Raw genomic sequence first — 19,500 nt, 5'->3', positions numbered from 1 at the left:
TGTCACAAGCTGAAAGATAACTAGATACAATGCAGCTTTGTACCTATCACAGAAAGGCACTGAAATAAAGAGATTTTCTAGAATTCTCAAGAGGAAAGTGTAAATCTCAGAAAGAAAATGGAGACATTAGAGAGCAGTGTACATGCAAATAGAGAAATAAGCAATTCCACTACTCATGTCAACAAGTACAGTTTTTCCAAACACAACATTACAAGATGCTAACCTTATTTCTGCTTCAACATCTTGACTAAGGTACTTGGGTCTGGAGTAATTGGAAGAGTAATACCGTCTTTCAAAGACGTGATCACCTTCACCAGTGAAAGCTTCTTTACAGTTTGCTGGGGGATGACTGGACTGCATTACCTCACGAGCTCTACGGTTGCTCTGAAAAACACAATGGCCTTATCATACCAATAGAAAAGCAACAACAACTAAAGATAGCAATTTAAAAGTTGCCTAGATGCTCTCATCCAGAAACAATTTCAATTCCTAATGAAATAAGAAATACAGTAATAAAAGAATGTGGAAAAAAATTTATAATGTCAAGAATCTACTTTTCTTAGTTGAACAAGACATTTCTGTTCTCAAGAACCCAGCAAGTCTAGCTACTCATTTATTTTATTCTTTTACAAATTTATCTACATTGTAAATTCTGTAGTCTAATCAATCCCTTGTAATTTGCCACGGGGAAAAAAAAAAACCACTAACCAAAAGGTTACTATGCACAGTGTATTTAGCAGTCAGAAGTGAAATAAACATACAGGAAACCATCTTCCAAAGCAAGGTATGAAGTACATCAAACAATATTCAATTAAAGTTTAATGTCAGTAACATTACCAAAAAACATGTTCCAAAAAAAAACATTGACAGTGCCAGACTAAGCGGTCACAAGTGCCTTTGTCCAAGGCAATAGTGTTCTCTATTCAGAAGCATCAGTTCTTCCACACAATACTTCAGATTCAATTGACATAGTTCAGGCAGGGCTCAAAGATGGTAACATTATGAAAATCAGTGATTAGGTAAGGCAGGAGGGGAATAACAAATCTAATATTCCTGCCATGAGAAAAGCCTAGAAAGTTCAGCTGTACATACATTCAGTGACAGCCACGCTTGATAAACAGCTCTGTGCTCAACAGAGCATGAGCTGCCTGTTTTCCAGTAGGAATGCCAGAGGACAAACTGGGACAAGAGATTCTGGAGGAAAATAAAATCCACAAAAAGTAAGCGTCGTTAGTTCCATCAGGGTCCTCACCTCTCCTCAGGCAGGAAGGGAAACAAAACTTGCTCTACCCCTTTTATCCATTACAGACACTACCAGTGAAGGTTCCAGATGCTCCACAAAGAGAAAACAAGTTTCTTTAAAGACCAACAGGGAGCCTAAAGCCTTACTTTAATCAGCAGGACTTTTTCTATACCCCTCACATCGATCAAACAATTGGCAACCATTACATGATCTATTTCCAATGCTGTCAGTACTGATGGGAATTCTGGATGATAAACAGCTCTGAAGAAAAGAAGAAAAAATATCATTTATAAAACTCACAAGAGATTCTTAAAAAAAAAAAATCAAAAATAGTTCTTTTCAACTAATAATTTGAACCATGAAGGCTAAGCAACAAATTTCAAAACATAACTTACCTCGGTCTAACATCATAAATTTTATGCTGGAATTTATTTACAATTATTTGAGGTCTAAATCCATGTGGATAATGTTTTGACATCAATAACTGCAGAGTTCTTTCATCGCTATGATTATCACAGCAAAATGCATGAACTAGGCCCTTTAAACAGGCTTCGATACCCAAGGTCAGTTCAGGATCTTTTGGATGAATGAAAGCACCTAAATAAACATAAGAGGCAAGGCTTTAGGAGCTGTGTTCCACGACAAAACATTCAGTAGGATATTTTTACTAATTGTTGTCTTGTGCTGCAGGTTTTTTTTAAGAGTCTAAAATAAACCTTTCTTACAAACAGAAAAAAAAATTAAGAAGTTGACTAAAAGATAAAAAACTCCACAACAGACAAGCTACCCTGAGAACATAAATATATAATTTCTGTTCCTAGAGACACATACACATAGTTGGAGGCCTACATTTTCTTTCAAGATTTTTGACCGGTGTCTACTAACTTGCATTTAGGGTACCAATTTTATGGCACCTCAGCAGTAGTGTACAAAGGCAAAGATGGCTTATCAACAATTTAATGCTTTAAGGATGAAGGCAGTGGAACAACTATGCTGCAACTTAAACATGAAGATTTCCATTATATCTATCACCTGTCTTCTGTAGTACATGTTCTTACTCTGCAGTAAATGCCACGTACTTTAGTACTTGGCCTTCACATCCAGAATATGCTGAAGTCTTTGCTCCCATTCACAAACTGAAAACAGCAGCCACTGTCAGAGCTGGACAGAAAACAAATAAAGGCCAACTTCCCAAGAAAATCTCAGCTGGGTCTGTCTGAGTTGATCCACCCAAAACATCTCGACTTTGACAAGCCCACAAATCAGCCACTGGACACTTTGAACAAAATCTGTCTAAGATCTGGATAGTGCTACCCACCGGGGCACCCAAAGCACAGCAGTCTGATGCTTTGGGGCTGTGGGGGAGTTGGAGGGGTGCACTGAAAGATTGCTATTTTAGCTACATAAAATACCTCAACTCAAACAGCTGGAAAGTGAGAAAAACAAGAAGATGTCAGCAAGTTCATGACAGGAGCAAAAGATAACCTACCAGGATAAAACTTTTAGTTCTGGAAGTACAGAAGAAAAATATATATCTGAAACTCCTTAAAGAATAAATAATTTTCCTGAAAGACCACTGTTTTCATTAGCAGCCACACAAGAAGTCCTATGAGAAAATGTGCCTGTTTCAGCAGTTATTCTTACCTATAGGTCCAAGAGGTTTTTTGTTAAAGTGCCCTTGCTTATAGGCTGTTTCAACTGCTTCAACAAATTCGGGTATATGTGGTCCAAATCTTTTCAAAGTATCTGTTTTACTGTCTTTCAGCTCTCTCAGCTGTTTCTGCTTGGCATCCAGTGCTTGTTGCACATCAGCGTTTTCTCTCCTAAGAGAACAGAAATTTTTTTCAGTATAGAGCCTTAATTGGACTAAAAAAATTATAAAGCCTTGTCTTTCAATTCCTAATAGCACAGTGTATCAAAATGTCAGTAGTTCAATGTACACCTAGGTACAGTGAACATGCAACAATATTTTCATAGTTTCAAGAAACATGAGACAAAAAAACAAGAGAGAAAATTACTACTTTGCAACAGTTTTACAAGACTTTATTTCTAAAAAATTATAATAAATTTATTTTATTTCTAATTACATGCTTCAATTTCACTGTCTTCTAAAAGACTTTCAACAGAATACAAAGTAAGAATTGGTTATAATAATTGATAAAAGATGTTTAAACTAATACACCAAGTGCAATAAGCAACAATTCTCAAATCCCTCAAGACAATAAATGACATTGTCATAATCCCCTCTGATAATACTGTTCAAGTTTGGGTTTCCAAATCAAAGCCAGAGTGCTTTGGTTTTCCAGCTTGGGTATGGACTAAATTGGTACTTGAATCACTTGCCTCAAAGCCTCTATGAATGTGCCTTAACTAGAGATGCAATAATTACTCCTAAGTGTATATATTTTCTTATAATGTTTTACATATCTTGTGCCATCCTATCAGGATATACCAGTGTATTAAACTAACAAAAAAAATTTCAATCATAATCTGCCCACAGGATGATAAGAGAATAAGATACAGATAGTGGAAAGAAGAAAGAAGGATATTAAACTGACAGCATGGATTTATAGCAGGTTTTAAATTACTAAAAACTTTCACTTTTAATGACAAAACAGTTTTCTTAATTTTCCAAAAGTTTTTCAATTAAGTCATGGAAGTGTCAAAGAAAAAGTTTAACGAGTGCTAAGATAAACAAGGGGACAAAAAAAAAAAAGGAACTGGAGCCTAATACTTCAGGGAACGCAAGTACACAACAAGGGATCTCTATAACTTAAAACAAAGGAAAAAAGTTAGATTCAAAAAGCATAACTTACCTGACCCTGGCATGTTCTTCCCTACACTTATATATAGCCTGCTGAAACTGATCCATCTGCTGAGCAATCATTATTTCTTCGTCACGGAATGCCTTTAATTGTTCCCTTAAGTGCGCAATTTTCCTTTGTCTTTCCAATTTTTCAGGCTCTGGAACCTGATTAGCACTAGAAAAGAATATACTTCAATATTTTAACACCATACTGATGAATTATAAATGACATGAACTTTATTACTTGTAGCAGACAGAAGATTTATGTATGAGAAATTTATGTCTAACATTCTGTGCATTTACAAAATCTACAAAGCATAAATCCCAGTTTTTATTTATTTTTTTTTTAATTTGTAATCACATGTAACTCTCTCCATTTACATTCCTATTGCATTTAGTTTAAGGCATATTTGTTTTGCGACATCACAGAAGCTAGAAAATGTCTATTATCATCACAAAAAAAAAAAAAAAGCCTTTTTGCTACCCAGTTACCTCATCACATCCTAGTCAAAGTCTTGGCATGCAAAGAAACAGGATCAGAAATATTCAAATATTTAACTGGACCCTGTAAGGTTTAAGTAAGTATTTTATATTACTGCAGATTTTCTCATTAATCAGAAGAGCTCGCTGCTTTCACACCTGTATAATAAACATACATCATCATCACTGTATCTGTATTTACCTGCTTTTCAGTTCTTCGATTCGTTTACACAGCTGTTCATCGTCTTTTCCCAGACGTTTTAACTCTGTTTTGAAACGATTATAAACCACCTATGAAGAAAATAGGATACAGTAATTTAAGAAATAGAAGAAATCATTTCCAAAAGAACTACACTTTTGAGTAAATAAATACCGAACGGCACCAAACCAGACAAACATAACTTGATTTTCAAGAATTAAATTTATTTATTTATTTTGACCTAAGTTTAACACTGATTAATACCTATATAAAGATATAAGCCCCAGGGCCCCTGACCAGAAACTACTTGCCAGTTAGGCAGGAAATTCCACCTGTTTTGAGCTGCACTATGGATTTAGGAAGCCAAGAAAAAGATGCAGGAGTACAGAAGGGTAGAACATGGACAAGATTAAAGCTTTAAACTGGTACAAACTTTTCGCCTACCTCGATTTCATTGACTGCTTTTCTTTTTGCTTGCACTTCAGCCTTCAAAGAAATACACTGAGGATGAAGGGCTTGTGCTTCTTCACTTACTGTTTCTAATCTGTCTAGTATTGCTTTGTACTTTTTTTCTGCTTCATTCACTTTTACCTTTGGTGAAAAAAGAGAATGATATACAAGTAGTAATGGAGCAAAATTTTTCATTGCCACATGCAAAGATGAAAATTAATAAATGGACATTCTCAGGAAACCCACAGACTACCAAATCTGTGAAGTAAACAGTAACCTTTTTTTCTATCTCATGGTTTACTCAAACACAGGACTCTTGATACAATAAGGTCAAGTAACATGACATCAAAAGAAGTTAAGCCAGTGTCTGGACAATGTTCCTTCAGTACTACACAGACATGTTCATCCCAATGCAAAAATGCCTCAATTGTAAAACAAATACTTAAAAACAAACAAACCAATCCACAAAAATTCTTTTAGAAAACAAAAATGCTAATAAAGAAAACTGGGAGAAAAAGTTTTAATAGACTGAAAAGTTTTGGGGTTGTTCAGCCCAGAGAACAGAAGAAAAAGTTTTGTGGAGACCTCATATCAGTCTTTCAGCATCTGAAGGGGACTTACAAGGAAGCCTGAGAGGAACTCTTCATCCTTTGTAGTGACAGGATAGGGAGAAATGGGTTCAAACTGAAAGAGGGGAAATTTAGATATACGGAATGAATTCTTTCCCATGAGGGTGGTGAGGCACTGGCACAGGTTGCCCAGAGAAGCTGTGGCTGCCCCATACCTGGCAGTGTTCAACACCAGGTTGGATGGGGCATTGAGGAACCTGATCTAGTGAAAGGTGTCCCTGCCCACGGCATGGGGATTGGAACTAGATGATCCAAACCAACCCAAAGCATTCTGATTCTAAATTCACAATAATGATGCCTAGCATTTCTCTGTAAAAATATATATTTCATAGGTGAATATGAATATTTGACAAAATTACTCTTTCTACCTACAGAAGTCTTAAGAAGTCAAAGACTTACAAAGGTCTCCTGAAATCATTGATCTTTTCTGTAGGCAATGATACCCAAGAAAACCTACATGACAGATCTCTGAGGCAGGGATTAAAACTAGAGTGATTTAAACTGTATATGTACCTGCCATTCTTCTACCTTCTGAATAAACTCTGTATTTGCTTCTTCAGCCTTGATGCCTTCTTTGATTGGCTCTATTTCTTTTTCCATCTCACTCACCTAAAAAGAAACCTATATTAGCATGTATCAGAACGTCTGCAACAGACTGAGAAAGAAGTACATTTCATATGAATAAACATATTTTAGCAAGACACTTACCACTGCCCATGCCATATTATGTTTCAACTCTTCGAGACGTCTTCGCATGTCATTCACAAATGCAATGCTTTTGTAGAGTTCCTTTTTTTCTAAATAAATCTGCCTAAGTTCTTCAAGACGCTTAAAAAAGAAAAGGAGAGGTTCATCATGAGTGCAAAAAGTTGTGATGTAGTGCAAAATCTTGGAAAGATTTGTTTTTTGTAAAATTTAATGTCACTAAGACCTAATCAAATCAAAACCATGCAGTTCAAGTCCTATAGTTCTTACAGTGCACAGATCAGTGCTAATAATTACTTTAACTTTTACATACCTCTCTTCCTTGTTCTATCTGAATACGTGTATTCTGTTGAGTTTTCTCAACACATGAATAGTCTTCTTTCATTTGTTCCAGCTGAGTTGCCTTCATAAAAAACTAAAAAGGAATAAAAATTTGCAGATGTCAGATTCAGCGCCTTATCTAAGTGAACTTTAATTGCCACAGAAAGACCATTCATTCCAACCTCTCTGCATGCTGAATGACACCCAAAGTAAAGTAAATGGTGGGGTTCTGGTGGTACAACTTCCATCCCCTTCTCAGCCTGCACTGTGATATCAGAAATGCTCATTAGGCCTTGGCCTTGATGAACAGCACCTGGGCTCAGCTCCTTGTGAGCATATTGGAAACACTCTCTGCTCCCAGGAACTTACGCTGTCTGATGAGCTCCTGTTTTTAACAAAACTGCCTTGGAAACTTACTTTTCTTGCCTGAATAACAACCCATGTGGAACGACATTTTTGTTACTGAACTTTCAAAGTAAGTTACAAACCCAAATTGTGGTGAGGATGGAACACTACTATGACTAAAGCCCACTCTTTTGCAGCTCTATAAACAGCAGTCCTAAGTGAGACCCTTTGAGCTCTCTTGGACCTTAGTGGGCAGTGACCAGCATCTCCCTCTGAGTGGGACACCTCTTGCGCCACTGAGCTCTCAGATTTACTTGGAAGTTCACAACTCAGAGCCTGAGCTGATACCCCCACTCCTCAAAGATCAACCTGTTGAGATGATACAAAGGCATCCAACATGAGTACTTCCCTGAATTCGATGGGAATTTTTCAGAGATACACCTTGTACGTACTGTTAAGGCCCGTGGGTGTGTGAATATGCTCTAGCAAATGTATTATGAATGTCACCTTCTTAGATTCTTAAGTAAATTAGGCCTATAAGTGAGTTACCATTGTGCTATAGTAAATTCTATAAGAATCTTCTGTTAAATTGTTTAAATTAGGCTATCAATTAAGTGCTGTTCAGTCTAAGTGCTGTCAAGCTTAAGTGCTGCCAAAACCTTTAAGCCTAAAACATTGGTCAAGTCTGGGGCTGAGTTTGGCAAGTCACTCTGAACCCTGTGACTTAATGGGCAGGTCTCCCTTACTCCTTTTTATCCTTACCCTTTTCCCATCACCAGCCTCTACGTAGATCATTTTAGGTTGATTTTAGTTTTAGCTTGATAGATTACAGGTTTGAGTATGATTTTCCTCTGTGTGCTTTAACCACCCAGGTAAGCAGAAGAGTGAACCTCGTCAACAAACTTTGTCGTGCTTTCATTTTAATATTAAACCTGCTCTTTTGCTGCTCCCTGTGCTGGTGGTTATTTGAGCAATCTAAAACACTCATTTGCAACTCTGGTATTTCTGAATAATGAACTAACTCAGCAGTGTCCTAACATTTAATTTTATCAATCTCTTTAGAAAGAATAAACTTAAAAAAAATTGTTTGTGCAAGTGGATGACTGCTACAATCAGACAGAGTACTGGCTCTGTCCAGGATGAAGTTAAGTGTCTTCATAGCAACTTTTATGGTGCTGTATTTTAGATGTGTGATCAAAACAATACTGACAACACCCTACTATTTTAGCTGTTGCACCAAGGCTTCCCGTTTCTCACTGCCCTCCCAGTGAGTACATTAGGGGGGTGTGCAAGAAGTTGGGAAGGGATACAACCAGGCAGTTGATCCCAGATATGCCACCCCATGAAACTTCATTGTTGTGGTTTAGCCCCTGCCAGCAACTCGGCCCCCCACAGCCACTCACTCACTTCCCCTTGGTGTGATGGGGGAGAGAATTGGAAAAGTAAAAGCGAGAAAACTCATAGGTTGAGATAAAAATAATTTAATAAAGGAAAAGCTACACACACACAAGCAAAGAGAAACAAGGAATTCATTCATCACTTCCCATGGGCAGGCAGGTGTTCAGGCATCCCCAGGAAAGCAGGGTTCCATCATGTGATTTGGGAAGACAAATCCATCACTCTGTCTTCTAATTCCTTCTTCTTCCCTCAGCTCTATATGCTGAGCACGATGCTGCATGGTCTGGGATATCCCTTGGGTCAGTTGGGATCAGCTGTTCCAGCTGTATCCCCTCCCAACTCCTTGTGCACCCCCATCCTCCTTGCTAGTGAGGTGGGGTGAGAAGCCAAAAAAGCCTTGACTGTGTTCAGTAAGCACTGCTCAGCATTTACAAAAATAGCAGTAACAAAAACATCTCCATGTTATCAACACTGTTTTCAGCACAAATCCACAAGGTAGCCCTACCTTATCTGCCATGAAGAAAATTAACTCTATCTCAGCCCACACCAGTGCAGCCATGCTCAGCAAAAAATGGGATATGAGAGGGTTTAGGGGGATTAGTCATCTTTTGCTTGGGAACTGGTCTGGCATTCGTCTACCAACTGGAGGTGGTGAGCGATTGCTTTTGCGTCTCTTGTTTTCTTTTTCTTTCTCTCTCCTTCCAGCTTTCTCTACATTTTTTTAAAATAATTTTTATCTCATCCTTTTAAGTTCTTTTATTGTACTCTTCTGTTCCTCTTACCCCATCCCAAGCTGGAGGGAAGCACAGAAGGGAAGTGAGTGGTTGTGTGGTATTGAGCTGCTTACCTGAGTTAAACCACCACAGGTTATTAAAATCAAGGAATCTGATATTTTTTTCCATCCAAATGCTGCTTCTAAAAATTTGAAATCAGTATTCTAATGTTTAGTCAAAATGCTCAATTATTTTTCTTACCTTATACTTGTCACTTTCACTTTTAGTCTGTAAAAACTGCTTACTCATCTCTTGGGTTAAAATAGTCACAGGATTATCTACCTGCAAAAAATAATCGCTTTCGTTTTATTTTGAATAGAACAGTTATCATGTGACTGCAAATCCATGAAAGTGAGCAAACCATCGCCTTGTTCCATGTACTGCAATTCAATAATAAGATTCAGAAATTAAGATTTCTAATCCTATCATCTCTTTAAAAAAATACAAAACCTAATACACAAAACCAATAACAAACAGAAACTTTAGAAATCCAACTCCATCAAGTACAAAATCAAACCACAGCAAGATCAATTAAGGAGCTGCTTCCAGGAGGATGACTTCTATAAAGACAGTGTCTGTAAGTTCCATTTATTTAACAAGATCAGCATTAGAAATTTTGTCCAATGTTGTATTTCTCATTATTTAATTGATCAAAAGTATTGCATTTAATGCAATGAATTGACCCATATATTCTTACAGAAGTTTACACAAAAAAAAAATCAATACATATTAACTGAAGTCTGTGTTACTTGAAATTCTAAGTATGTTGAATATTTTAAACTTCGTGTGCATTACCTGATCTTTCATTAACCACTTAAGCAGCAAAAACACACTCAAATTTCTTCCACAGAAAACACTAAAATAATCAGCATAAAAACTCCCTCCAGATACAAAAGAAACCTATGCAAGGACTTTCATCAACAAGCTACATGACTCTTGGCTCACAGATGATAGCAAATACGTATCTGCCTGGGACAGAATCTTATTCTAAACTGTATGAGGTATAAATTTCAATTTTTCTTTTGCTGATGCATTTGATTTTGAAATAACATGGAAGGAATAAACCTCTCTCATTTAAGGAAATGAGAAAACACTGCTTTTTAATGAGGGAATTATAATATCGCATGCTGATGTCTGAAATTGCACAGAATTTAAACACAGCAACTACCTGTATATTAAAATGATCCAGTATTTTTACGAGTTCTTCTTTCTTTGAAGAAATTAAGGTTCCTAATGGAAAAAAAACAGAGGAAAAATACCAATGGGTCCAAAGTAAAGAGATGTACAATGCCCCAGTCTGTTGTTCAGTGTAGCAATGTAAAAAATTTGACTAATTTTTTGTAACATGGATGTAGTCCTAAATGAGAAACACTGGTTGTTTGGGTTTTTTTTCTAATATATTTGCATTTGCACAGAAGGACTTCTAATTCAAGTCCCTCGTTGCCTCACAAACCATCTGTGACAGAATATAGGTAAATCAGCAAACTCAACAGAACCTCAAAAAGATTAAAAGAACTATGTTCACCATCATCATACAATCAGATTTTTGTAAAAAAAATACCTAATGCAGAACCTGACATCAGATATAATATATATCAATAAATACATAATGCATTTGACATATTAAAATATTCTTAGTCTGAGGTAAACACACAAGAAATGGACAGTGTCATCATCCTTGAATGATTCTATGAAATAACATCATCCTTTACTAACATCATTTAAAGCAATGAAAACATTTAAAGAACTTTTAAGACTGAGAACAAAGCAAACTACCACCAACCAGATTTGCTTTTCAGTTTGTAACTTCTGCTTCCTTCCTGATTAATGCGCTGATTCACAATAATAGAGTTCCCATACACTTCTGGTTTAAATGCATCTCTGCCCTGGTTTCGCAAAGTTATGGAAATATCTGCAGAACTAAAAAAACCATGAAAATAATAAAAAAGACAACTGCAATTAATTTCAAATCTAACAAAAAGAAATCAGAACATTCTAATTTTACATACAAATTGTCAGGTTTACTACAGGTCAAAACTGCAAGTCAGTCATAGTACCAATGAGAACAACATATATCAGATACAAATCCAGAAAGGCTGCCATACACTATCTGTTTGCACCTTCTTCATGCAACACCCAAAAGTAAATAGTTGGAAGAGCAGATTTCCCCCACCTTCCCTTCCCATCTGAGTGCACCCATTTTTAGGTTGCAGATTCAAGTTGCTTTTTTGTCGTTCTCCTGTTTTCAGACTGGCTTCTGTAGAAAACAGTTGCTTGGCTTCTACAGCCTAACCAAAGTAATCTATACCAGAATGCTTAAGGCATTCTTAGAGAAAAGATGAGATATGCTTTCACTTCTGAATTCCTATTTTCTGTTTCTTGAGTGAATGCTGAAACATTAGGTTAATACACATAAGGAAGGTACTGCGAAAAATTTACTCGAAGCACCTCTGAAAGGAAAAGTCTGGAACTCCGAGTTACAGCTTTATGTAAATGTAAACTCCTAAACCTCTTTTGTTATCGATTCCCCTGAACATGTTATTCCCGCTCTTACAGCAGACATGAATCCACTTCCTGCATGTTTAAATATCCATCTGTAACTCAAGGTCTTTATATTGCATATTCATTCACGTCCCCAGAAAGATTGAAAAGTAATTAATCTCGCTGCTTGCATAACAGTAACTAGTTACGTAGGATTTTTCTGTAATGAACTCGATTATTCGGTAGGAATTACATAGCAGAAGTAACACATGAGAACAGGGCAATACAGAGGACATACTGCCATGTTAGCTAGTTCAGTGTCCTAGTTTCAGCCAGGTCAGAGCTTATTTTCTCACAGCTGCTGTAAGGGAGTGGGATTGTTATTCTATGCCACCCACGTCATCACTGGGGGATGTGGCTGTGGGTGAAAGAAAAGGGGAACACGATGTGGAACTGCTGCCATTTTGTTCCTTTCCTCCAGGGAAAGCAGGAGGCATGTGGAGCAGTGGGGTGGCTCCAGTCCTCTTAGGGGGTTTGTCCATCACTGCTTTTCGTTGTCTCGAGCCTGGGCAGGGAGAGAGGGTGTGGACAATCTGTCTACCATTGGTTTTTTTCTTCACTGGCCCAGGCTTGGGGAAGGGGAGGATACAGACACTTTCATCCAACATTTTCTTCTTTGTCTGGGGAGCCGTGAGGCTTGGGCTGTGGTGCAGTCACGTTGAGTCGGACTCAGTGAGCACTTTTGCATGTAATCACCTTCTTTTATACACTGTTGTTATTAGTACTGTTGCTGTTACTGTTTGTTTTCCTTATCTCATTGCTGGTTTTTTTCAGTAAATTGTTATCTCAACCCATAATCTGTTTTTGTCCCTCTCTCACAGTAGCAGATGGAGAGGAAGAGGAACAGCTGTTTGCAGTGTCATTTCCAGCTGGTTTTACAAACACAACATTCAGAAATAGCAGTATACTACTTGTAAAATTTCTAATTTTTTTTGTTTGTAGTTTTTTTTTGGGGGGGTCGTTTAAATAAGGTCTCCATTGTTTTGTTTTTTATTGAAGCCTGGTGGATCCAATAAGAAGATGCAGAAAGTGATGGGAAACAGAAAACTCATCAGCTAACCTGAATGACTAAACAGCATACGCAACTTTAAAACTAAAGAAGTTTTACTTACGTCTCTCCATCTCGAATAAACATTTTTAATGAGGAACCTCTATTAGTGGCAGTAGCTTTTCCACCAAGTCCAACAATAAGAGCAGTTAAAACAGAACTTTTTCCACCTGTAATAGAAGCATTGAACTTGTTTTAAAGGGAAGTTCTTGTAACTTCTCCAGTGCACCCATATTACAGATTTTTGTTTGACTGGTTATATATTCATGCAACAGAAGTCCAAATTCTGTCCTTATTGAAAAATCATTTAAAATAACAATAACACTAGGAAAGTATCTGCCATTTCTATGGTTCTCCCTAAAATAACCCAACATGCTGAGCCAAACTTGTTACTTCTATCTAGCAATTTGCATTCAGTATGTCCTAGGTCAGGAGGAAGGAATGTCTCCTTCCTTAAAAGCATACTAAAAACATGTATACAACAAAGAAATCAAACATGTATTACCATTTACCTAATATCTGAAAGGTTTTGAGGTCTCTTTCAAAATTTATGTTTTAAATTTTTACTTCTCTCTTCACAAGAAGTTAGCTTGTATAAATATCACTTCCTTTTCCTATAATAGTTTCTACATGGCCTACTGTCCTGATTTTGCTTCCTAGTAGCTGGTACAGTGCTGTGTTTTGGGTTCAGTATGATAACAGTGCTGGTAACACACTGACATTTTGGTTGTTGCTAAGTAGTGTTTACCCAAATCAAGGACTTTTCAGGGTCTCATGCTCTGTCAGGAGGAGCACAAGAAGACAGGAGGGAGAATGGCCAGGAGAGCTGACCCAAACTGGCCAAGAGGATATTCCATACAATAGAATGCCATGCCCAGTGCATGAACGGGGGGAGTTGGCCAGGAGGTGCTGATTGCTGCTCAGGATGGGATGGTTGTGAGCAACTGTATTGTGCATCACTTGTTTATCTTGGGTTTTATTCCTCTCTTTCTGGTTTTTATTATAATTATTATTATAATTTATTTTATTTCAGTCATTAAACTGTTCTCTCAAACCACAGGTTTTACCTTTTTCAGATTCTCCTCCCCAGTCCACTGGGGGACGCAGGGGAGTAAGCAAGCAGTGGCACAGTGTTTAGTTCCCAGATGGGATTAAACAACAACAGTCATTTTTGGTGCCCATCACAGGGCTCAAAGGGTTGACATAATGACAGATATGACCAGAGTGTGTTAAAATGAATTTTTTGTAAGCTTTCATTATAATTCAGTTTAATAGTTGCTGGTCACAATGTCGATTCATTTGCTCTCAGACTCACTGCACTAGTTCTCAGAGTTGCATTATGCAACACCTTCCTCGCAGGATGTGTTCCCCGTTTTGGTGTTCAGCACCTCTGGGGCTTGGGCTAAGGTTATCATTTTGCAGTACTTTGTAATACTGGCTCACATGATGTGACAGAACTGGTTGTGAGTCTGGCCTGGTTCGTGCGCTCAGCATCTCCTTCACGCCTGGGCCTCGGGGGCCACCTAGTGGCAACTATTGACCATTACACCTCCTACCTTCCCTCTCCGAGAGCCAGCCTACGCGGGAGGAATCTTCCCCTTCTTCTCCAGGCTAATTAGAACAGCACTTGAGAATTCTGAAAATTTTGAATACCCTTGGAAAGTTGAAACCATCAGGAAGTAGGATGTTGCTGAATGTGGCTCAGATCTTGTTTAGCATTTAGAAACTAGTAGCCAGTACTCCAACCCCCCAGTACAACCACTGAGGCTCCTCCAACCTTAGCAATGGGCACTGCAGGCACTTGGACAATTACTGTGTATTTAATAATAAACATACAAGTACATTTAGTTCAAATATAAATTTATTTTGCTAAGAAAATATTTATATTTACATTATGTTTTGCAAAAATCTCCACATTTAAGACCTAACTCTTTCATCAGCCTTGCCCTAGTGGGATAGACCTGTGTGGCTCCCAAGTCCATGCCTAAAAGATGGCAAATAATTCTTTTTCAAATAAACATTACATCTTCTAAATTATTAACAAAAGTGTTCTTTGACAAAGAAATTATGCAATTAATACTTACTTCCATTGCTTCCAACAACAAAATTGATATTTGATCCAAACTGAAAAGGCCCCAGATTTGAGTGGCACATGAAGTTCTTCAGCTGGATACTTTCAATTATCCCAACTTCACCAGCAGTCTAAAGAATGAACAGTGAAAACTAGAGTTACTTATGCATTTTAATGAGATACAGTTTATATATTTTAATAATAATGAGCATTAAAATGACAGAATAATATAAAGCATCAACGGTTACAAGCTGCAAGGAAACAGAAGGGTTTCATGACACTATGTAGTTGCTTGCTACAGAGCAGTTATGCAATAAAATAGAAAGAAAAGTTTCCAAAGCTGACTGCTCACTCATAGTAACTTTAAGTTCTCCCCATTACTAACTTATAATTAATACAACAAAAATATTAAGACAATAGATTCTACACAGTTGGCTGACCATATTAACGCATGTTATTAAGGGCATTGGCAAATACCTCTTAAATCCTGGCAGGCTTGGGGCACTCACCACCCCTCCAGGAATCTGTACTGGGTTTGAGTGGCAAGATTTTGGTAGTGGGAGGGGCAGGAGGCTACACGGGTGGCTCCTGGGAGAACCTGCCCCAAGATTCCTGATGTCCAACAGAGCCAATGCCAGCCAGCTCTAAGACAGACCCATTGCTGGCCAAGACCAAGCCCATCAACAATGGTGGTAGCACTTCTGGGATAAGAATTAAGAAGGGCAAACTGCAATTGCAGCAATTGCAGCCAGAGAAGAGAGGAGTAAGAATATGTGAGACAAACAGCCCTGCAGACGCCAAGGTCAGTGCAGAAGGAGGGGCAGGAGGTGCTCCAGGCATCAGAGATGAGATTTCCCTGCAGCTGTGTCCCTGCAGCCCATGGAGACCCATAGGGGAGCAGAGATCCACCTGCAGCCCATGATGGAGCAGGTGGATTCACAAAGGAGGCTGCGACTCCTCGGGAAGCCCATGCTGGAGCAGGTTTGCTAGCAAGGCTTGTCACTCAGCAGGGGACCCACACTGGATCAGTCTGTTTCTGAAAGACTGCATCCAGTGGAAGGGATCCACACTCAAGCAGGGGAAATGTGAGGAGTCCTCCCCTGGGGAGGAAGGAGCGCCTGAGACCATGTGTGACAAACTGACCACAGGTCCCGCTCCCCCATCCCCTGTGCTGCTGGAGGGGAGGACGGAGAGAAAATCAGGAGTGAAGCTGAGCCCAGGAAAAAGGGAGGGATGAAGGAAGGGAAGGTGTTTTAAGATTTCGGTTTATTTCTCATTATCTCTCAAATCCTGATTTGTTAATAAATTCAGTTAATTTTCCCAAGTGGAATCTCTTTTGCCTGTGACAGTAACTGGTGAGTGATCTCTCCCTGCCCTTATCTCAACCATGAGCCTTTCGTTATATTTTCTCTCCCCTGCCCATGTGAGAAGGGCAGTGACAGAGCAGCTTTGGTGCATACTTGGTGTCTCCAGGGTCAACCCATCACAGAAGCCTGGTCTGGTGTCTGAAATGTTTCCTAATGTCCAGTCTAAACACACAGAACAGGATAATACACAAGACAGTATTTTCAATTTCAGAAATTATTTTTTAAAATTCCTCCATGTCCTAGTTAGAACAGCTGGGACCAATTCATCACTGGATGGGTGTAACCCAAAACTGTGTATTCTATAGCCTTCCATGCCATTTCCCAGAAACTGGTATCAATAGACTATTTACACCCTCTGCCCATAGAGCCTGACTCCTCAGGCTATAAACTAGGCATTAAGAAGCCTGAGAGATAGGAAGATATTCCTGTCCTCACACTCTTTTATGGAATTCCCCACTCTGAGGGAAGGACTGAGCATTCCTGCCTGAACTGGAGAATATATAAACTTGGGAGTTTTGGAACCTTTTTACCACTCATGGGATCCAGAGGAAGACTGCAGCTCATCACCCTCAACCAGACTGAGACCACCACCCTCAACCGGACTGCAACCCCCACTTTTTTCAACCAGACTGCAATCACCACACTTGACCAGACTCCACCAGTACTCTCACCAACAGGTTTCCCCCTCTCCTTTCCCTTTGGACTCAGGGGGCCCAAAGAACACCACTCTGTTCATGCCCCAGGGTGCTGAGTTATATATTTGGGTTTTGTGGGTTAAAACCAATTGTTTGTCTGTATAATCGCACTTATTGTATTATTTTATTAAATTGTTATTCTGATTTATAATCTCTCTTTTGAGTTGAGTTCATTTCCCCTGCTGGTTTACCTCTAAACCAGCACACTCCATCAAATTTTAATTCGACCACTAAAAGAAAAGCAGAAAAAATAATATTCCTGTTTTCAAGTTTCATTTCCACCAAAATTCGCATTTCAAACACTAGATTTTTTTAGACATTTGAAAGTGTCAGCTATCCAAAACAAACAAGTATTTGGTGCTTCTTTTAGTAAATAATTAGTTTTAAATATTTTCTATGCTGTTACTACAAACATAAACAAAATATATCATGGTTCTACAAAAATCCATTTCCTTTATTTGATTACTTGACAACTTCAGTAGTATTCATTCTGTAAAACCAGAATATTGTTATTTTATGATCAACTGTTATAACTAGATGACCTAAAAGAAATAAGGTAAGAATGAACATCACAGACAGTACCTCTAGTTTCTTTTATATTTGTTCTACTGAAGCCTACATCCAAGATATTTATTTAAACAAGCACAACTTTTTCTTCTACCTTCACCTCTAAGACCTTTTAAACAACTTACCAGCTGTGAGGAGGCATTACCATCAGTGGATGACTCAAAATTTTCTTCTTCATTAGACTCATCACTATGTTCATCTATGTATTCTTGTCTCCGCCTTTTCTGGGGTCCAGGCTTTGAAATACTTTCCTCCTTTCTCTTACCCATGAGTGCTGAAAAATGAAAGTAATGAAATATTGTAGGTTTCAGTCTTCTAGATGAAAACATACCCAAAGGTGATAGCACAGACATACCAAATTATTTAATTTGATAAAAGAAATATTAAGATCATAGCAAACATTGCACAAATACTTTTTCAGAACTGAAATATTGGTAATTTAAGCCTAAGTGTACTATGAAAGAGTTGCATGAGAACAAAAGAAACACAGCTTCATAATTCTAATCAAGCTGAATTTGTTGATTAACAGCAAAATCAACCTTAACTCTGTTTTCCTTGGTACATTAGTCTTTGGAATATTTGCTAGAATTGTTTTTGGTTAGCAATGGAGTTGAGGATCAGGTGGTAAAAAGAAACTAACATAGTGTGATCAGCAGCATCAATGCAGATATGATTAAAGTAAGCTGCACAGCTAAAAAGAAAATGTATTAATTATTTGTGGTTGACAAAAGCCTAGAAAATTTATATGTGGAACACACAGGAGTAGAATAAAGGAAAATTCAGACTCATAACATTGTTCCTGTGCTGTTTCTTACATGCGAGGCAGTGTAGTGTGATCACAGTAAACAGAATGCTGTTATTCTCCTAATGAAGGATAATAGTTCTCTATAGAGAACATATGCATATATTTCCTCTAAAAAAATCAGTAAATAACACACAGACTTCCAGCACTAATAGGACTGGTCTGAAATGAATTTTGCAAAAGTAACAAGCTTTACTAAAGTCATATTAAACTGAAAAAGGCATTAGGATTAATCAAAATTTCACATTCTCCGTAACTTTAAGCTTACAGCACTGTTTTTATTCCCCTAAAAGTACATATTACATTTTTCATGTAGAGTCCTGGAGTCCCAAAGGCCTATACAAATGGAAGTTGACATACTTGCCCAAAGTAGAAGCAAGGTCTTGTTTACACAAATGCAATGCATGGTCTTTTTACTTGTTAGTAGTTTAGTCAGCTACTGCTCATCATCCAAAACAGGCTAAAATTCAAATCATTTGCATAGTTTTCCAACATCAAAACTTTTCTGAAATGGAGTTATGCTCTCCTACTCAACTCTGTACTAAAATTTTGTCTCGAGCTCCCTTCTAAGAAAGATAGCAACTAACTTTAATGCACATCACCAGTCTGAGCAAAATTCAGAGGCATTAAATGTAATTAACATTCACTGTCGTGGGTTTCTGTGGCTGGTTTTTTTTTGGTAGCTGGGGGGGGGCTACATGGGGTGATTTCTGTTAGAAGCTGCTAGAAGTTCGCCGCGCCCCCCCCCCGGGGAGCCAATGAAAGCTGGCTACAGGAGGGACTTCCTGCTGTTGGCCAAGGGAGAGCCAATTGTTGCGCCTCTGTGACAACTTATTTAAGGACAAAAGTTTGTTGCGCAGAAGAAATTGGAGCCAGGGGGGTGGCTGATGGAAGCCCCCAGGCCCGGGCCCTGGGGCCCCAGCTCGGGGCAGGAACGGCGCTGGAGTTGAGCCGGCCTGGGCCAGGGCAGTGGCCACAGCCTGAGCCACATGGCACCTGGCCCACAGCAGGCACAGCGACGGAGCAGAGCTGGGCCGGGCCAGCCCCACGGGCAGGTACT

At 38.5% G+C, this 19,500-nt stretch overlaps 1 protein-coding gene across 1 annotated transcript in view; it reads right to left on the bottom strand.

Moving 5' to 3' along the window:
* The window catches only part of SMC6 (structural maintenance of chromosomes 6), a 39,251-nt gene that overhangs the window by 14,151 nt on the left and 5,600 nt on the right, over nucleotides 1-19,500 (bottom strand). The window contains exons 3-18 of the mRNA XM_029965845.1: nucleotides 17,764-17,912; nucleotides 15,023-15,140; nucleotides 13,003-13,108; nucleotides 11,133-11,269; nucleotides 10,518-10,579; nucleotides 9,551-9,631; nucleotides 6,826-6,927; nucleotides 6,516-6,635; nucleotides 6,321-6,416; nucleotides 5,173-5,319; nucleotides 4,732-4,820; nucleotides 4,060-4,224; nucleotides 2,888-3,066; nucleotides 1,639-1,840; nucleotides 1,390-1,504; nucleotides 224-384 (exon numbers count right to left, since the gene is read on the bottom strand). Of these exons, the coding sequence (XP_029821705.1) occupies nucleotides 224-384; nucleotides 1,390-1,504; nucleotides 1,639-1,840; nucleotides 2,888-3,066; nucleotides 4,060-4,224; nucleotides 4,732-4,820; nucleotides 5,173-5,319; nucleotides 6,321-6,416; nucleotides 6,516-6,635; nucleotides 6,826-6,927; nucleotides 9,551-9,631; nucleotides 10,518-10,579; nucleotides 11,133-11,269; nucleotides 13,003-13,108; nucleotides 15,023-15,140; nucleotides 17,764-17,907 (2,024 nt within the window). The 5' untranslated portion in view covers nucleotides 17,908-17,912. The remainder of the gene's footprint in view (nucleotides 1-223; nucleotides 385-1,389; nucleotides 1,505-1,638; nucleotides 1,841-2,887; nucleotides 3,067-4,059; nucleotides 4,225-4,731; nucleotides 4,821-5,172; nucleotides 5,320-6,320; nucleotides 6,417-6,515; nucleotides 6,636-6,825; nucleotides 6,928-9,550; nucleotides 9,632-10,517; nucleotides 10,580-11,132; nucleotides 11,270-13,002; nucleotides 13,109-15,022; nucleotides 15,141-17,763; nucleotides 17,913-19,500) is intronic.

This window comes from Manacus vitellinus, unplaced genomic scaffold (assembly GCF_001715985.3).
Source record: "Manacus vitellinus isolate BGI_N305 unplaced genomic scaffold, ASM171598v3 scaffold_11_pilon, whole genome shotgun sequence".
In the NCBI taxonomy this organism is placed as follows: domain Eukaryota; kingdom Metazoa; phylum Chordata; class Aves; order Passeriformes; family Pipridae; genus Manacus; species Manacus vitellinus.
Note: the sequence above shows the minus strand (reverse complement) of the source record. Positions and strands in the feature narration are given on the sequence as shown.